The sequence below is a fragment of the Ochotona curzoniae genome, unplaced genomic scaffold (genome assembly GCF_017591425.1).
Source record: "Ochotona curzoniae isolate NIBS_2020 unplaced genomic scaffold, NIBS_Ocur_1.0 scaffold_4505, whole genome shotgun sequence".
In the NCBI taxonomy this organism is placed as follows: domain Eukaryota; kingdom Metazoa; phylum Chordata; class Mammalia; order Lagomorpha; family Ochotonidae; genus Ochotona; species Ochotona curzoniae.
The window spans coordinates 56,529,948-56,546,619 of record NW_024467118.1 but is presented as its reverse complement, the minus strand read 5'-3'; the positions used below and the strand labels follow the sequence as shown (position 1 = coordinate 56,546,619).

Below are 16,672 nucleotides of genomic sequence, written 5' to 3'. Positions count from 1 at the left end.
CATGGCCAGCCACCACTTAATACCATTTAAGTTAACAGGATGGGTGATGAAGTTTCTGTGTACTTGAGAGTCAATGCTAAAACAAAAGATGAGTTGTATAGCTATTTTCACTTGGAAATGAAGTATACAATTCATCAGGAAAAAAAGTCCTCATCTGGCTTTTCTATAAGATGAGGTACTGTTTGCCCAAAGTCCACAAGCAACACTTCAATGGGATTATTTTACTTAAATGTTCCCAGCAGCATGAATGAAACAAACAAACAAACAAACAAACAACAACAACAAAACCAAAACAGCACTAGCCTTTCTAAAAACAACTTGGCAATTGGAATCTATCTGGAGGAATAGCTATACTGTATGGGGAACTGGGTTGTAGAGAATAATCAGGAATGTGGTCAAAGATTTAATGAAGATGCTTATCAAAGTACGATAGAAAATTGTGGAGGGAGACTTAAATATCCTATGATAAGAGTTAAAGTATGGTGTCTCTATGTTAAAGAATACATGCAATTGTTTAAAAGCATGTCAAAAATCGCCATACTATTTCACTCAAAATGAGAAGTACTCATAAACAAAAACTAAAGTATTTCAGGCAAGTGTTTGGCTTACATCATACAGCAAAGTGACCGCGCTGAGCCTCAGCTCCACTTCTGATTCCAACCTCCTGCTAATGCATAGCATGGGAGGCAGCAAGGATTGGATCCAGTACTCGGGTTCCCAGCATCTACTGGCAGATCCAGATTGTGTTCCAGATTCCTGGCTGTGGCTTGGCCCAGCTGTGGCCACTGAAGACATCTAAGTGAACCTGTAGATAGAAGATATCTCTCTTTCTCACCTGCCTTTCAAATAAAATGGAAAAATAACTTTAAAATATTAATTACAAATATGATCCTAATAATACAATGTTGACACATTTTATAAATACTGCAATGCCAGTGAATGATATTTGCAGTTATTACTAGGTGATGCTGATCCTACTTTTACTATTATATTTTTCCATATGCTTCACTGTAACCTTGTACTTAGTTTTATGAGCCTAAAAAAATAAAAAGCTCTAGCTAAAGAAATGGTAGCAGATTGATTTACAGCCCTTGCATATTATAAAAGCAGTTTTGTGGTCTTGTAATTTGCTTACAGAGTTTTTTTTTCTTGATTTTGAGTCACAGAGAGAGGAAGAAGAATAGAAAGAGGGAGATCTTGTACCATTAGTTCACTCTGCAGATGGACAAGAGCTTCACGGGGTCCTCCATGTGGATGCAGGAGCCCAAATGTCCAGGCCCTTTTCCCAGGTTATTGGCAGGGAGGGAGCTGAATTGGAAGGGAGCAGCCAGGACACAAACCAGCACCTGTATGAGATGCCAACGTCACAGGCAGTGAATGAACTCACTGTACCACATCAGCCCAACTCCTATAATTTTTAAAAAGTATTTTCTCCTTCAATCTCCTGCAGCAAATCGAAAGCCCTCGACAATGAGAAAAGTTCCCAATGGGCTCTAGGAACTTAGACAGTGAGGGCTCTCGGGACATACCAAGGACACATCCAACACAGAGACGAGTAGTCCTCTGCCTGTTCCCATGAATATGACATTGCAGACCAATGTCAGTCATATCTGAGACACAGAGGGCCTCAGGTAACATAATGCGCCCAGAAAATGTCTGCCACCCTGACAGGTGCAAACAACCCCACCAGCTAAATATAAATTGACTGAGGCAGTTTGCAAGCTGTCTTTCTCAGTTTCTATTCTGATCAAGCAGAAGAATGTTCTCTTCTTCAGTTGTGACTTCTGATGTCTGTTGTTTTTATTTAGATTCACCTTCTAATAATTTTCATTCAAGGGGAAGCAACAGTAGATTTTAAAGCAATGCTAGAAATTTTTTTCAAAAGTCTTTCAAAACCTTGGATGACTTTACCAGCTTGGTATGGACTCCTTGAAATACACTAAATGGAAAAGGTCAAACAGTATTTTCTAGAACTCTCTGGGTGAGCAAGAACAGGCACATAGCCTATAATGTGTGTAAAAAGGAGCACTGTTTAATATTAAACCAGAAAGGGAGGCTAAGTTTTAATCAGCAGAGTAGAAATTCTTTGAGCAATATGTGGAATGTGGCACCTGTGCCAGTTTCTGTCCTGTTGTCCCCCATCCCTCTCAGTTCTAACGCCTGTCCCCAACAGGTCTCTGCTATTCCCTGCTCTCTGTCTATCCCCTCTGCCAAGCACACACACACACACACACACACACACCACACACCCATATCTTCCACACAGTATTCATGAGTCTGAGTGTCTCACTGGGAAGAATATAGCTGATTCATTTCTGCATTATTAGCATCCACGCTCATGCCAGTTACGCAATAATATGTTGTGAATGAGTGAACAAAAGGGGACTAAAAGAGTCACAGACGAAGCTAAGTATGAGGAGGAAAGACAGTGCTGCCACTGATGATGTCATAAAAAAGTTACAGAAAAATGAAAATGTGCTGTGCTTTGCCACTACCAAGTGCTTTGGCTTATAGAGAGCAATGTTAATAAATGAAATTAAGGCAAAAATTTAGTGCCAGAGGTTATTAAAAGGAACTTGATGTGCATTGATTAAGGGGTTCAAGTTTTCCATTTTCATTTTCCTTCTTTGTTGTCATAAAATGACAGTGGAAGGTGCAATTGGGTGGCGGGGCTGTGCCAGCTCTGAAGGTCTGGGCTGGGGACCGCTGTGTCTCCTTCTGTGACACTTACCCGGCCCTCACACGCCAGCTCTATTCTGATCACAAAGGAGACTGTGCACTTCTCCAACTCATAACTACCAACACTGCGGCACACCACAACTAAGTTTAGTTCCGCTCTCAGTCTGAAATAGTCGCCTAAACCACAGGGGAAACTATTACCCATGCTTTCCTAGATCTATGGAAGAAAGAGGCTCCCAGACCCTAATGCTGTGAAGTTGTACTTCCTTGTCCCAGATGACTTCCCCCAAGTTAGTGCAGATCACCCTTTTGCCTGCAAACATTTTGCAAGACCTGTTGGCTCTCAATCTTTGCCCACTTCGCTAGCCGGCTCACTACACCCAAGAAACCTGGCCAGCACTTGACTTAATAAATCTTCAGCCTACTCATCTGTTAATAGAAAGGGGAGGGGGGAGGTTAAAGCTGGCACAGGGAACAGTGCAAAGAAACTCAATTTGCCAACCGCCTACCAGTAGCGGATTTCACAGGTGGTCCTTTATCAGACTTGCCCATCAGAAGAAAGGCAAGAGGGTTAATGATCAACCATTGCCCTGCAGATGGGGAGACTGTGCCTGGGGAAGCAAGCTCTTGACAGCCTTGAAAGCTTATGCTGGATTGCTGTAATGGATCAGAGCTTTAGTCTGACATTCCTAATAATTGCAAACCACTCCGTACTCCTTACCATAGACATCCTGTAGTGCCATTTTCAACAGAGGGAACTCCCATGTCACTAAAGATATTCCAGGAAAAGAACTGACCTTGACTTTGAGCTTATCACCCATTCTGCATTGTTAGCATTACTACTAAAGAGCATGCCCTTTCTTTAAATGAAAGGATAGCAACAGAAGATGATAGGATGTATTTTTTAATGTCTTATCTCAACAGGGTCAGTTAAATTAAGGGGCCACAGTGGAGACCCTCTACACTTCCACTCTATACATTATACTTCCTTGGCATGGTTAGAAGTTAGCAATATTCCATGAATTTCAAATAGTCTTCCTATTATTGTACAGGCCATCAAAACTAGGAAACTGGGAGCGTTAGCCCGAAGGAAGACAGCTATGATCAACACAGTGGATATCCTGTTAGAGGAAGAAGCTCTAGCTCCAATTCTACTAAGACCATCTCTGCAGACCTCATGGTGTGCTACAGAGGTCCTGGGGACCCTGTAAGATCTAGGTATTTATTGTAACAGATTCAGATCAGGTCATGTCTCTAGACATACTCACCAGGAGCAGCGTGTGTCAGTGGGCTAAGTCGCTCCTGGGGACACCGGCATCGTTTGTTGGGGTGCTCGGTTCCAGTACAGGCTATTCCCCTCTTCCAATCCAGCTTCCTACTAATGTGATGAGAGGAAGCAAATGATGGCTCGAGTACTTGGGACCCTGACACCCAAGAACAGGAGAGATCTGGGTGGAGTTCCTGGCTCTTCCTGACTGTGGCTGAACCTAACTCACGGCTGCTGTGGGTTTTTAGAGATCTCCGTATGCCTAATTCAATTGTTCTTTTTGTCGCCCTGTCTTTCAAGTTAAAAAAAAAATTTTAATGACATCCTTGCATAGATTTCTCAAAATATGCATTTGTACGAATTTCAGGAAGATTACTCCTATGCATGGATTTCAAAACTTTCTGCAGCAAAAGAAACTAACCTTTTGGTTGTAGTTTCCAGCAACTTTTTGAAGCTCCCCTCCCCTGTCAGTAACACCAGGGTAATCTGGGTATATGGGTGATAGTTTTCCACCCTGCGACCATCTTCAATGCAATTTGCCCTCATCCTTTCTAGCAACACTTTGAGACCACGGTAGGCACAAGGCAAGGCCCAGCGCCTGCTTCGCACCTTGAGGATATGAGGCATTCCCTGTGAAACGGAAAGGAGCTGGCCGGATGATCTTTCTCTGGGCCCCTCCAGGCTCTGCACATGTCACCTGGGAGCTCCGTGGCTAAAGTGTCCGATGAAGGCGGGGCAGCAGGAGTGTCACTGCAGCGCCTGCCAAGTGCACAGAGCGCCAGTGTTTGGCCACCACTTGGCCAGGCCAGGGGAACTTTGCAAGACGCCCTCGTCCTGGCGCTGTCACCAGACGCATGCGGGAAACTGTCCCTGCTGCTGCCCTGGCGTCAGGCCCCGGGCACCCCATCACCCCTTCGCTGCTCCTGGACACCAGCCCTATCACTCCGGGCACGCTGCCGATCACGTGGCGGAGCGCTGCTTTCTCCCCGGGTGGCGGCTATTGGTCAGAGGTTCGCGTCCCGGGCGAGCCTATTGGCTGCGGGGCGCGTTCACGTGAAAGGGGGTCTGGGATGGAACCTCGAGTGGCGAGAGGTGACCATAAAGTTAAATGGGGGCAGCACAGCTGCAGGAACGCAAGTCCTGCGTGACCCGGCCGGAGAGAGGAGGCGAACCGAGTCACTCGCGCGCACGAGCGCGGCGGCTGCCCGCCGAAGGCGCGGACCTGAACCCCAGCCTCCGCACCGCAGCTCCCGCTGTCCTCCCTCCCCGCCCCGTGCGGCTTCCCTGGGGACTTAGAAGCTGTCAAGGTACGAACCTCCCACCTCCGCCTCCCGCCCCTCCCCCGGGTGCTGGGGCACTCTATCCGGACTCTACGAGGAGAGTTAGGGACCACTGCGCCAGGACAGCGCCCTGCCCGACCCACGTGTTGCACTGCGCTGCGGGGCCCGCCGCAAGGGGTGACCCTGGGGCTCCCAGGGCTGCGACCGCAGCAGGTACCCTTGCCCCGTGCAAGTTTCAAGCCTGGACCAGAACTCAGCTGGAGGACTTGTACCAGAAACCGGCGCAGTTTCTCTGTAAAGTAAGAAATACGCAAGAAAGCTGTCCTGCACCCAAACTTGCGTTCACTTGTCCCAAGTCCTTCCCCTCGTGGGTTCGGACCACTCTTTGTCCGCACTGCACAGAAGGGATCGTACTTAGCGGTCTCTTGGGTCGTCGCGAGGGCGATGGGACAGGCGCTGTGCCCGCTCGGGGGTGCTCGTGCCCTGCGCCACGCAGCTCCGCTCGGATCCCCAGCCGCCCCGCCCGGCCCCGCCCCACCCCGGTGAGATAAGTTGGGTTCCTCCTCCTCCTCGTCGTCCTCTCCCTCCCCCTGCCGGTCACTTCTCCGGGAACCCAGCCCAGGCCCTGCCTCCCGGACACGGCGACGCTCACGTACCGGGTGGCTGGCGGCAGCCACCGCGGCCACTTCCCTCGGGGCTCTCTCGGATGCAGCCAGCGACCTGGGGAAGGGGCTTCTCTGAGGCCCGAAAGGTGGGTGCAGTAGGAGCTGAAGGAGGTGCCGGGATAGGCTGGGGACCCGTTGGAGCCCACCAGACGGTCCTGAAGAGGCTTGGCAGGGGCAGGATTGAAGAGGGGCCTCTGGGATTCCTTCAGCCTGGTCCCACTATGAAACTCCGAGAAGGGGGCTGTGGAAAGTCTGTCGCTGCGAAAAGTGGGAGTGGAGCTGGGAGGGCGGGAGAGGGGAGAAGCTAGGGTCTGCACGGTGTTCCCTGGAGTGGAGGAGAACTATGCGGGGGCAGGACCGGCCGCGGGGGCATGCAGAGTTGCCGTGAGGTGCTGAAGCAGGGTGGCGGTTGTGTGTGTGTGGCCAGCCTCCCTCGGTGGGGACTCAGGGTCAGGGAGAAGCACGGCTTGGGCTGGGGGGAGGGGGAGGAGAGAAGGAAGTGGTTCATTTGGCATAAGTGCTGGAGCCAAGGCTGAAGTGAAGACAGCTGGAGGGCTGAACCTAAAAGTCAGGTTGAGGAATTTAGGAAGAGGCCAGGAAGAAGAGGACGGTAAGGCAGTGGGTGGCAACCCAGAAGGGATCTGGGAGCCATGGAGTGGCTTGTCCTGGCTGCACAGCTGGGTGGAGGCATTGTGAGCCCAGGGTGCTTGTTTGCTGACTCTCTCCCTTTTTGCGATTTTTGGATGGCCAGAGCTGTTCCTAACTTACCTGGGACAGGCAGCTGCATTCCCAAAAACTTACCTGCACCACACTCTGTGCGATGGTGACAGGATAAAGGTACACAAGTAGCTGAAGACTGGGGTGTGAGGGCCCCTGTAGTCTGGAGACAAAAGGAAAAGATATGCAATTGATGTGTGTGTGTGTGTGTGTGTGTGTGTGTGTGTGTGTGTGTGTGCTGCATCAGCCAGACCTCTGGGGGAGAACTAGATGGGAGTTGGTGAGCAAAAGGCAGTGTCTTTACTTATGACCTGCCCGTGGATGCTTTCCTAATGTGGTCTGATGTTTCTGTGTTTTTTGCTGGAGAAAAGTTGTTCAGGCATCTGACTTTTCTTACCAAAAAAGAACCAGAGAGAGAGAGAGAGAGACAGGAAGGCAAAATGTCTTGGCCCCAATACAAGAAATATTTGCTTCCTATTAAAGGCACGGTTGGAGCAGCCTGTAGCTCAGCTGCCTCAAACTTTGAGCAATGGTCACAGCGTTACTTTCTGTATGGATCTATAGTTTCCATAAGAAAAGGCAGCCAGATGTCTACCCCCATGGCCACAGGCCTTAGGAAGGCGGTGACAGGTCACCGGCAGCATGGGCCTCTCAGCAATCACAGCATGTATAGGGTCTAGGTTATGAACCCCAAAGTCTACCCTGGGGCAACATTGACCTCTGGGGGGTCTACATGGGAGTACAGTGGCTGAGGACCCAGTGTGAGTGCAGCAGAAAATAACTCCTGGTGCTCTCTTGTTCCTGTCCTAAGACTGCTGTTCGGATGTCATGTCCAACCCTGAGGGTCAAACATGCCAGTCCCCAACCCCTCACTGATGGCAGTGATTCCTAGTCCACAGCCTGGCAGAGGGGAAGAGATAGAGCAACCAGAGAACATGTCAGGAGAGGAGGCCTCCAGCCCAGCCTGACACTCAATCATCTTCATGCCATCTGCAACTGAAGCAGCTGCCCAGGTGCCTTCCTTTTAGGAACTCAAAATAAATAAACAAAAAGGATTGCTTTGTAGGTCTCAGCCACTAAGGGGTCCTTCTGGGTGTTAGTCATCTCTGCCACGGTCCCCTGCAGTATTCCTGGGTAGACAGTCAGGAGGTGCCACACCACCCAGGCACCCAGGTGCACTGATCCTTGGGGTATGCTCAGTAGAGTCCAGCATGATAGGCAAGGTGACTGACAGTCCCGGCATGCCCCAGACTGAGGCCATAGGGGCTAAGGTCCTCGCCAGATACTGTGGTGACACACAGAACAAATGTGCCAGCCAGCACTGCTTGTGCAACGACCCTGGGGCAGTTGTGTCCTTGCTGAACTCATGGGACATTCATAACCTTTTTTTGGTGTTCATGAAGAATGTCACAAAAACCATTTGGCTCTTGAAAGTGCAAGTGGAATGATGTAAATTAGCTCTGATTCTTACTAGAATCTACCTTGGCATCCTAAGTTCCGCTTGTTCTCGTGGCTTGATAAGGAAAGGGATCTTGGGGGTGAAATAGCTAGGACCAACCAGTGAACTTGACCAAAGTCTTTCACTAGGTCTCCAGGCCCTGTGGGATGCGAGGGTGGGAGCGTGGCTTCAGTCGCCTGGCAGGTGTGCCATTCTTGGGTTGACTGTGTTTGCTTTAGGATCGTTTCTACTACATCCCGAGACTTTCCCATCCTGTTTTCACATATGCTATTTTAAAGGTGTGCAGGAAAGCACCTTAAGAGTCTGGTTTGCAGGTTTGCTGAAGAGACAGAAACTTGGGCTAACCTTGTGCTGACCCAGACCAGGAGGAAGCACCAAGGGGAACTCCTCCTCCGTTGGTCCACAGCCAGGATTGCCAAAGTAGATAGGTGCTGAGGGGCAAGGCACAGGGCTCTTGGTCTGTTGGTTGGTTTTCATCCATATTTTAAAGACAACAGACACACAAAATGGCTGTATTAAAAGTAGAGCCATAGTTAGAATTCCAACAGATTCTAATGTAAACTTCTGTGACAGAAAGAAACAACTGAAATTCAATACTTTGTGGGATTTGACATTGAACCCCTATAGTCAACGCACTGATCCCTATGAAGCTTGCCCAATTCAGTTACAAATCTCCTTTCCAGAACAATTGCATGGATGGGAATAGATCACAGCAAACAGATCAACTTTGTCAGAGGAGAAACAATAAGACAAGTCTCCTCTAAAATAACTGCATTGTGGCCAGAGATTACTGTTTTGTTTGTATGTTTCTTCAACTGGGCATCGCTAAATACTTCTTAGGGACATAATCGTACTTGTTGGGAAAAGAAAAATCAGATCGTATGTCTTTGCCCTTTCTTATTTTCTTTAAATATTTGGTTATTCAAAATCAGAGGCTGAAAGCAAATGATCATTAGGCTGCACCAGTGGTTCCCAGCTCTTGTTGAAAGTTGAGTAACATTTTGCCTGTCACCTCTTGGAGGTGGCAGTGGTGGCCCGAGGAGATTGGCCCACACACCAGACTCAGAGCCTGTGAGTGTCCCGGTATTCTCCAACTTGAGCTTTTAACCAAGTCTTCACTGCTAACTTCTTCAATTTAGTCCCTTGTAACTGGTGATTAAGCATTCTAAGAAGTGCTGGGCTTTCATGAAGCAATCGCTTCAGGATGTGCTGGGCACATCTTAAAATATTTGAGATTTTTTTTCCTCCAGTTTGTTATTTTTAATCTTTTTTCCCCCTGATTACGGAAGCAATGTTATCTTAGAAGATGTAAGGACACACACAGCAAGAACACAAGCATTTTCTGGCATCTTGTCACGTGGCTGGCTATTCTGACAGTTTGCTCTACAGCGTGCCACCATTCTCCAGCGTAAGGAGGGTATGGCCAAAGACCCTAGTAGATGCCTGAAATCATGGGTAGCACCCAAATGAACAGATTCTGGGTTTTTACCTACAAGTGTTCCAGCTTTACCACAATTGTGCTAGGCAGAGTGCATCCCCCATGGTGAATGCCTGGAGCCGCTGGCTGGAGCACTAGGGTCATTAGGAAGTAAAATCAGGGTTATTTGACTACAAGCAGTGTGATACCATGACAACCAATCTGATAAGTGGAACAGCTGGGAAATGACTAACATGTTAGATAAAGCGATGAGCACATCCAAGGTGGGAAGGTTTGGAATAGTCTGAGATTTCCCCTGGCCACTCAGACAAAACTACAAATTGTTCATTTCTTGAATGTTGGATTTAGTGCTTTGGGGCTGCAGTTGATGGTAGACAACTGAGAGCAGAAAGAATGGAACCGTGGACAAAAGGGGGACCGGTGTGGCTCTACTTTTTTCCTGAGCATCTACACAATATTTTTTTCCATCAAATCTGGTCTTAGTACAATTTTATCTGCTATATTTTTCACATGAATGCTATGTCTTAATTTTTTTCTTGCCATGTAAATGTTTTTGCAAATAATGGTTTTAATGATGATATAAAATTAAAGTATCTGGCTATAATACAATTTATTTTTAAAAGTATCTGTGCTTGGTCAGTGAGGCTATTGTCTCTTTCCCCCCTCTATATAATATTGCATTGAACATTTTAATATGGTAATCTCCATGCGTTTCAAAATATTTGCTTAAGATGTGATATTGGTCAAAAAGTAGTAAAAACATTTGCAAAGTCTGTGCCAGTTACGTGTAATAAGTATATTTCTATTAAATTTTGGACTTATTTTCTGATTCAGTAGATAAAAAGTAGCATGATTCCTACTCTGAATTTCTTAATAACCAAATTAGATATTTTTCAGGTTTACAGGTCACTTTCAGAGTTTAATTTCTGAATATTTCTATTCATGTTGACTGCTCATATTTCTATGAAGAGTATTTGACATTTTTATTGCTTTGTAAAAACTTTTTATATTAAGGGTTTCACTATGCTGTCATATTTTTTGCTTGAATGTTCATTTATTTATTTCCATTTTATTGGAAAGGCAGAGAAACAGAGAGTGCATCTATCCACTGCTCTCCAAATGTCTGCAACAGCCAGGTCTGGGCCGGGTGGAATCCAGGAGCCTGGAACTCAACCTGGGCCTCCCATGAGGGTAGCAGGAACCCAGGCACTTAATCCATGCCTGCTGCCTCCAGGGTGTTGATCAGCAGGAAGCTGGGATTGAAAGTGGAATAGCTAAGACTCTGATATGGGAAGGGTGAGCTGTGGCATGCATCTGCTCCATTCGTTAAGGTTTTTGTAGACTATTTTTCCAGTTTATTGTTAATCTTTTTGTTTGTTTTACTGATTTTGTTTTCACTTGGAGGAAAATATATTATTTGGGGTTTTTCATAGAGAATATTTTCACCTATAGAAGGGAGAAATTCTCAGCTTTATGTATTATTTTAAAAGATTTGTTTGGGCCCGACAGTAGCCTAATGGCTAAAGTCACAACCTTGAGCGTGCTAGGATCCCAAATGGGTACCAGTTCCTGCCCTGCTTCCCATCTAGCTCCATGCTTGTGGCTTGGGAAAGCAGTCAAAGACAGCCCAATACCTTGGGACCCTGCACCCATACGGGAGACCCAGAAGAAACTCCAGGCTCCTCCTGGCTTTGGATTGGTGCAGCTCCAGCCATTGCAGCCACTTGCAGAGTGAATCATTGGATGGAACATCTTCCTCTCTCTCTCCTCTTCTCTGTATACCTGACTTTCTAGTTTAAAAAAAAAATGTTTATTTTAATTTGAAAGGCAGTTGCAGAGAGAAGGAAAGAGAGAGAATTTTCTACCCACTGTTTCACTCCCCAAATAGCTGCAAAGACCAGAGCTGAGCCACAGTGCAGTGTCACTTCAGCCTACTAAAATGGTTATTATCAAGAAGACGGACAATAGCAAGTGTTGATGAGGGTGTGGAGAAAAGAGAAACTGTTGGTGGGAATGTAAATTAGTATGGTAATTATGGAAACCAGTATGGAAGGTTCTAAAAAAAAAATTAAAAAATAGAATCGCTATGTGATCCAGCAACCCCAGGACTGGGTAGAGTGGAAAGGTCTTTGACATGAGTCTGTCCAAGAGAGAGGGCTGCACTCACGTCCAAGTTTACTATAGCTTTGTTTGCAGAAACTGAAACAGGAAATCAACTTAAATGTCCAGCAACAGGCGAATAAAGGAAACATAATATACACACAGAACGGGATGCTGCTCAGCCTTCAGGAAACCCTGTGACAGCGTGAATACACGTAGAGGACCCTGTTCAGATGCCAGTCCTCGGGGTGTAGGTCTGCCAGCTGGCGACGAGGTCACTGAGGGCGAGGCAACAGTTTTCTCCAGCTGTAAGAACCACCAGGGACAAGCTGGTGAGGAGTGTCCATTTATTCAGTCCAAGTTCCAGATTTATAAAGGTTTAAGAAAAAGGAGGGGAAGAGAGCATTTTTTTAGGTAGTCCCTTCACCCGATAATGACAGTGTGATTGGATAAAAAGCATGTCTAATTCTGTTAACCTTCCATTCACGTCAGGGGTCAAGTTCTGCACACAGGGTTGGAAGTCACACCTTACGCCAGGGCAGATAAGCTCTAGGTCATGCCCACTGAGTAACAGGCAGAGACCCAGGGGTGATTTCCCACATATGTGAAGTGCTTGAAGCCAAGCACAAACACACACACACACACACACACACACATTGTATACTGGAAGATTATCAAAAGAATAGGTTTTAAGTGTTTTCTCAACGAAAAAGTATGTGCCAAATGAGATTAAAAAGACATTTGCTTCTGTTATGGGGTGCAGCCAGTGATAGCCAATGGGCAAATGAAATGTGGCTGTGTCCCCTACCCTCTGTCCTGAAGGTGGGTCCTAACAGCAATGGAATATTAATTCTATCCTCAGCCACGTCCCCCTGCCCACCTGTGACTCACCTGTCATCTGAGAGGGGACGGTATTGCATTGTTGTATAACCACCCCCCTCATAACTCCCTCTAAAAGGCCTGTGAAGCAGAAGCTTGCTCTCTTTCTGGTTAGGTACTTCCATTGCTCTGGCACCTCAACTCTTGGCTGACCCAGGACAGGTAATTCCCTGAGCATGATCCCTGTGTCCTGCTTAGATGGGACAATGGATATAGCAATATCTGATTTATGTAGGTACATGTGTATCAGGAGTTCCAGGAGAGGTGAGGCCTAGCAGTGATGGAATGTGGGCAGAGAAGTCAGGGAAAGGTGAATGTCTGCAGTTTTGTAAGTGTGTCCAGGTTATTCATTGCATGTCTCTTAGGATAACTTATGTTTGGGGGGAAGCTGGGATGTAGGTCTTCAGCTTAACAAAAGGACTTGAGGGTAATGACCATTTGTTCCTCTTGGGGTTATGATTGGTTGGATTATGATTGGTTGGATTATGTTTGGTTGGATTATGATTGGTTGGATTATGATTGGTTGGGTTGCCATATGGACTTGTGATTTGCTAGTTCTAGTATGCTCTATTATCACCAAGCTTGGTTAATAAAGACTCCTTAATAAACCTTAAACATGTCTGGTGTGATCTCGCTTGCACCCCGCAACACTTCAGCATGTGTAAAAACTGAAAGCTATGACGAGCTGTTTCATAATATGCATTGCCATGAACTTTTTCAAGATTCCATATAGGACTAAAATAGATTTGTATTTTCATTCAATTTTTTGGCAAGCTTTTTTAAAAAAAGATTTATTTTCTTTTTATTGGAAAGGCAGATATACAGAGAGTAAGAGAGACAGAGAGAAAGATCTTCTGTCCAATGATTCTCTTCCCAAGCAGCTGCAATAGCTGGAGCTAGCCAATCCGAAGCTAGAAGCCAGGAAGCCAGGAGCTTCTTCCGGGTCTCCCACAAGGGCGCAGGGTCCCAAAGCTTTGGGCCGTCCTCAACTGCTTTCCCAGGCCACAGGCAGGGAGCTGGATGGGAAGCTGGACTGCCGGGATTAGAACTGATGCCCATATGAGATCCCAGCACGTGTAAGGCGCGGACTTTATCCACTACGCTATCACATCAGGCTCTTGGCAAGCTTTTTGAAGTGCTGCCACAGGTGAGGTAATTGCATGTCAAATGCCTTCATTAGCTGGGTCAAAATGTATACCTTTCCCAAAACATCATGTTATACACCATAAATAAATAAGTAAAATGTATTATTATTATTATTATTGTTGTTGTTGTTATTTGAAAGACAATGAGAGAGTGAATCAGTTCCCTAGTGTCCGGGTTTGGGCCAGACCCAAAACCAGGAGCCATGATTGTGATCCAACTCTCCCACGTTGAAATAAATACTTGAGCCATCAGTTCCACAGGTGGCAGAAGGTAGATTCAGAAGCCAAGCTGAGGGCCCGGCGAGATGCCTGGTGGCTAAATCCTCGCCTCGCAACTGCCAGGATCCCATGTGGGTGACAGTTCATGTGTGCTAAGTAGACTGTTCCGGGAGAGCTATTTGCACTCCTCATGCCACACACACACAGAGGAATTCTTTAGCGAAGGAAGTTTGGAAAACTCCACAAACACGATCTTCTCTGGCATGTTAACATATGTAAGATCTCCAGAAATCCTAATAGGAAAATCCCAGGAACTTAGTTTTAAAACTAGTGCGTTGCATGCTTTTGTTGTTGTTTGTCTTGACCTTGCACTTCTCCCAGCCCCTGCATGTTCCCTGGAAGCAGTGTGGGTGCTGGACCATATGGGAGTGAGGACTGTCTCCTCTCTCCTGTCTTTTGTCTCTCCTGTCTCTTGTCTGCCTCTCTCTCTCCCCTGGCCCTCCCATCAGAGCCAGCTTTGGCTGGAAAGATGAGTTGAACCATCTGTCTGATCTCTCACTTGTTTCCTTTCTTTGCCCCATTACCAGGGTTCGGGTCTCATCTGCCAACCCCGCTATGGCTGTGGACATTGAATACAGGTACAACTGCATGGCTCCCTCCTTGCGCCGAGAGCGCTTCGCCTTCAAGATCTCGCCACAACCCAGCAAGCCTCTGAGGCCGTGCATCCAGCTGGCCAGCAAGAAAGAAGCCAGCGGCACGGTGGCCCCGGCTGTGCAGAACAAGGTGAAAAAACGGGTGTCCTTCGCGGACAAGCAAGGGTTGGCCCTGACAATGGTTAAAGTGTTCTCCGAATTTGATGACCCGTTAGATATTCCCTTTAACATCGCCGATCTTCTGGACGAGGTCGTGAGTCTGACGACAGCCGAGAGCGACAGCTTTGTGTTGGACTTCACCCAGCCGTCTGCGGATTACCTCGACTTTAGAAACCGACTCCAGGCCAACCAGGTGTGCCTGGAGAACTGCGTGCTGAAGGACAGAGCCATCGCGGGCACAGTCAAAGTGCAGAACCTCGCCTTCGAGAAGGTGGTAAAAGTCAGGATGACGTTTGACACGTGGAAGAGCTTCACAGACTTCCCCTGTCACTATGTCAAGGACACCTACGCTGGCTCGGACAGGGACACCTTCTCCTTCGACATCAGCTTGCCTGAGAAAATCCAGTCCTATGAGAGGATGGAGTTTGCTGTGTGCTACGAGTGCAATGGCCAAGTATATTGGGACAGCAACAAAGGCAAGAACTATAGGATCATCCGGGCTGAACTAAAATCTGCTCAGGGACCCTGCGAGCCACAGAATGGACCGGACTTTGGGATAGCTTTTGACCAGTTTGGAAGCCCTCGGTGTTCCTATGGGCTGTTCCCGGAGTGGCCTAGTTATCTAGGATATGAAAAGCTAGGACCCTACTACTAACGAGGTTGGTGATGGAGCCCAGCTGTGGTCAAGGTGAAATGGAGATAGAGACCAAAAGAAGCACCTCGTGGAACTGCCATTTAGGCATGGTTTTGCAAAGAAAGGATCCTGTTCACTCTTTTTCTTGAGCTAGCAATTCCAGCCAAGTTTAGATCAGGGAACCGGTTTTGCACCCAGAGAAGACAGCGTGCTGGTCCCGTGTGGCACCCACAAGGCTGGTGCCAGGAGTCAGACAAGAGCCAGGTCTGCAGGCAGGGCTGGCGGGGCCGGAGGAGCCTGGGCTGTGTTCTCCACTTGGATGTGGCAAATCGCTCCCCAACCCTCTACACCAAAACATTGCTTGGTCCCCAGTGCACCCTCCCAGAAGCCCCTCCTGGGGAGTTCTCTGCCAGCCAGGCCTCTTCTGCATGATGCTGCTATTCCCCCACTCCTTATCTCTGCACTCTCGTCCACAGAGCCTGATGGTGCAAATTTCTAACACAGCCATAGCCACAGACAGGATCTGTTCCTGCTGGTGCAAGTTCGTTTGCTGCAGTTTCATTTCATTCCACAGTTTGTTCAGTGTTCAGGAAAGAATCCAAAAGGTGATTAGCCTGTGATTGTGGCAGGCATTTCGTCTGCCCTCCTCCTAATCGCGCGCCATCCGTCCTTTCCCCTCAACACATAGAGCAGTGCACCCGTTGTAAAACTGGCTCCTATGGGGCATTCCCGGATTACAGGGTCACGGCAAAGCAGGACAGTCACTTTTTGCTTCTCCTTTTTTTGGCTTTTGGGAGAACTTTCTTTTTTCTTTTAAGATTTATTTTTTATTAAAAAGGAGGATATACAGAGAGCAGGAGATACAGAGAAAAAGCTTTTCCATCCGCCGGTTCACTCCCCATGTGGCCGCAATGGGCCAGAGCTAAGCTGATCTGAAGCCAGGAACTTCCAGGTCTCCCACCAGGGTGCAAGGTCCCAAGGCTTTGGGCCATCCTCCACTGCTTTCCCAGGCCACAACCCGGGAGCCATATGGGAAGTGGGGCAGCTGGGATACAATCCAATACCCATATGGAATCTGGCAGATGCAAGTAAAGGATTTAGCCACTAGGCTATCACACGAGCCCTTGGGAGAGCTTTCTTTCTAAGGACTCACCTTGACCCTAAGTCACTGGACAACTGGTGACAAGGTTTGTTTGAACTTGCTTGGTTGGTTTGCAAGCGACACGTTCCTTACAGAAGAATGTCAGCTCGTCTTTCCTGAACAGTCATCTTTTAGACTGTTTGGAATATTTGATTGGCAGATACAGTATGTCCTTGAAGCTTTCAGAGGATGTCTGGTTTTTATTTTGGTTGTGACTGATGAGACCCAAGACATTGC

General features: G+C 47.3%; 1 protein-coding gene across 1 annotated transcript; it reads left to right on the top strand.

The window, feature by feature from the left end:
- Positions 1-5,865: 5,865 nt before the first annotated feature.
- On the top strand, positions 5,866-16,127 carry PPP1R3B (protein phosphatase 1 regulatory subunit 3B). The gene is made up of 2 exons (XM_040966232.1): positions 5,866-5,977; positions 14,436-16,127. Exon 2 carries the CDS (start codon positions 14,464-14,466, stop codon positions 15,313-15,315), a length of 852 nt encoding a protein of 283 aa, XP_040822166.1. The 5' UTR covers positions 5,866-5,977; positions 14,436-14,463; the 3' UTR covers positions 15,316-16,127.
- Positions 16,128-16,672: the final 545 nt, after the last annotated feature.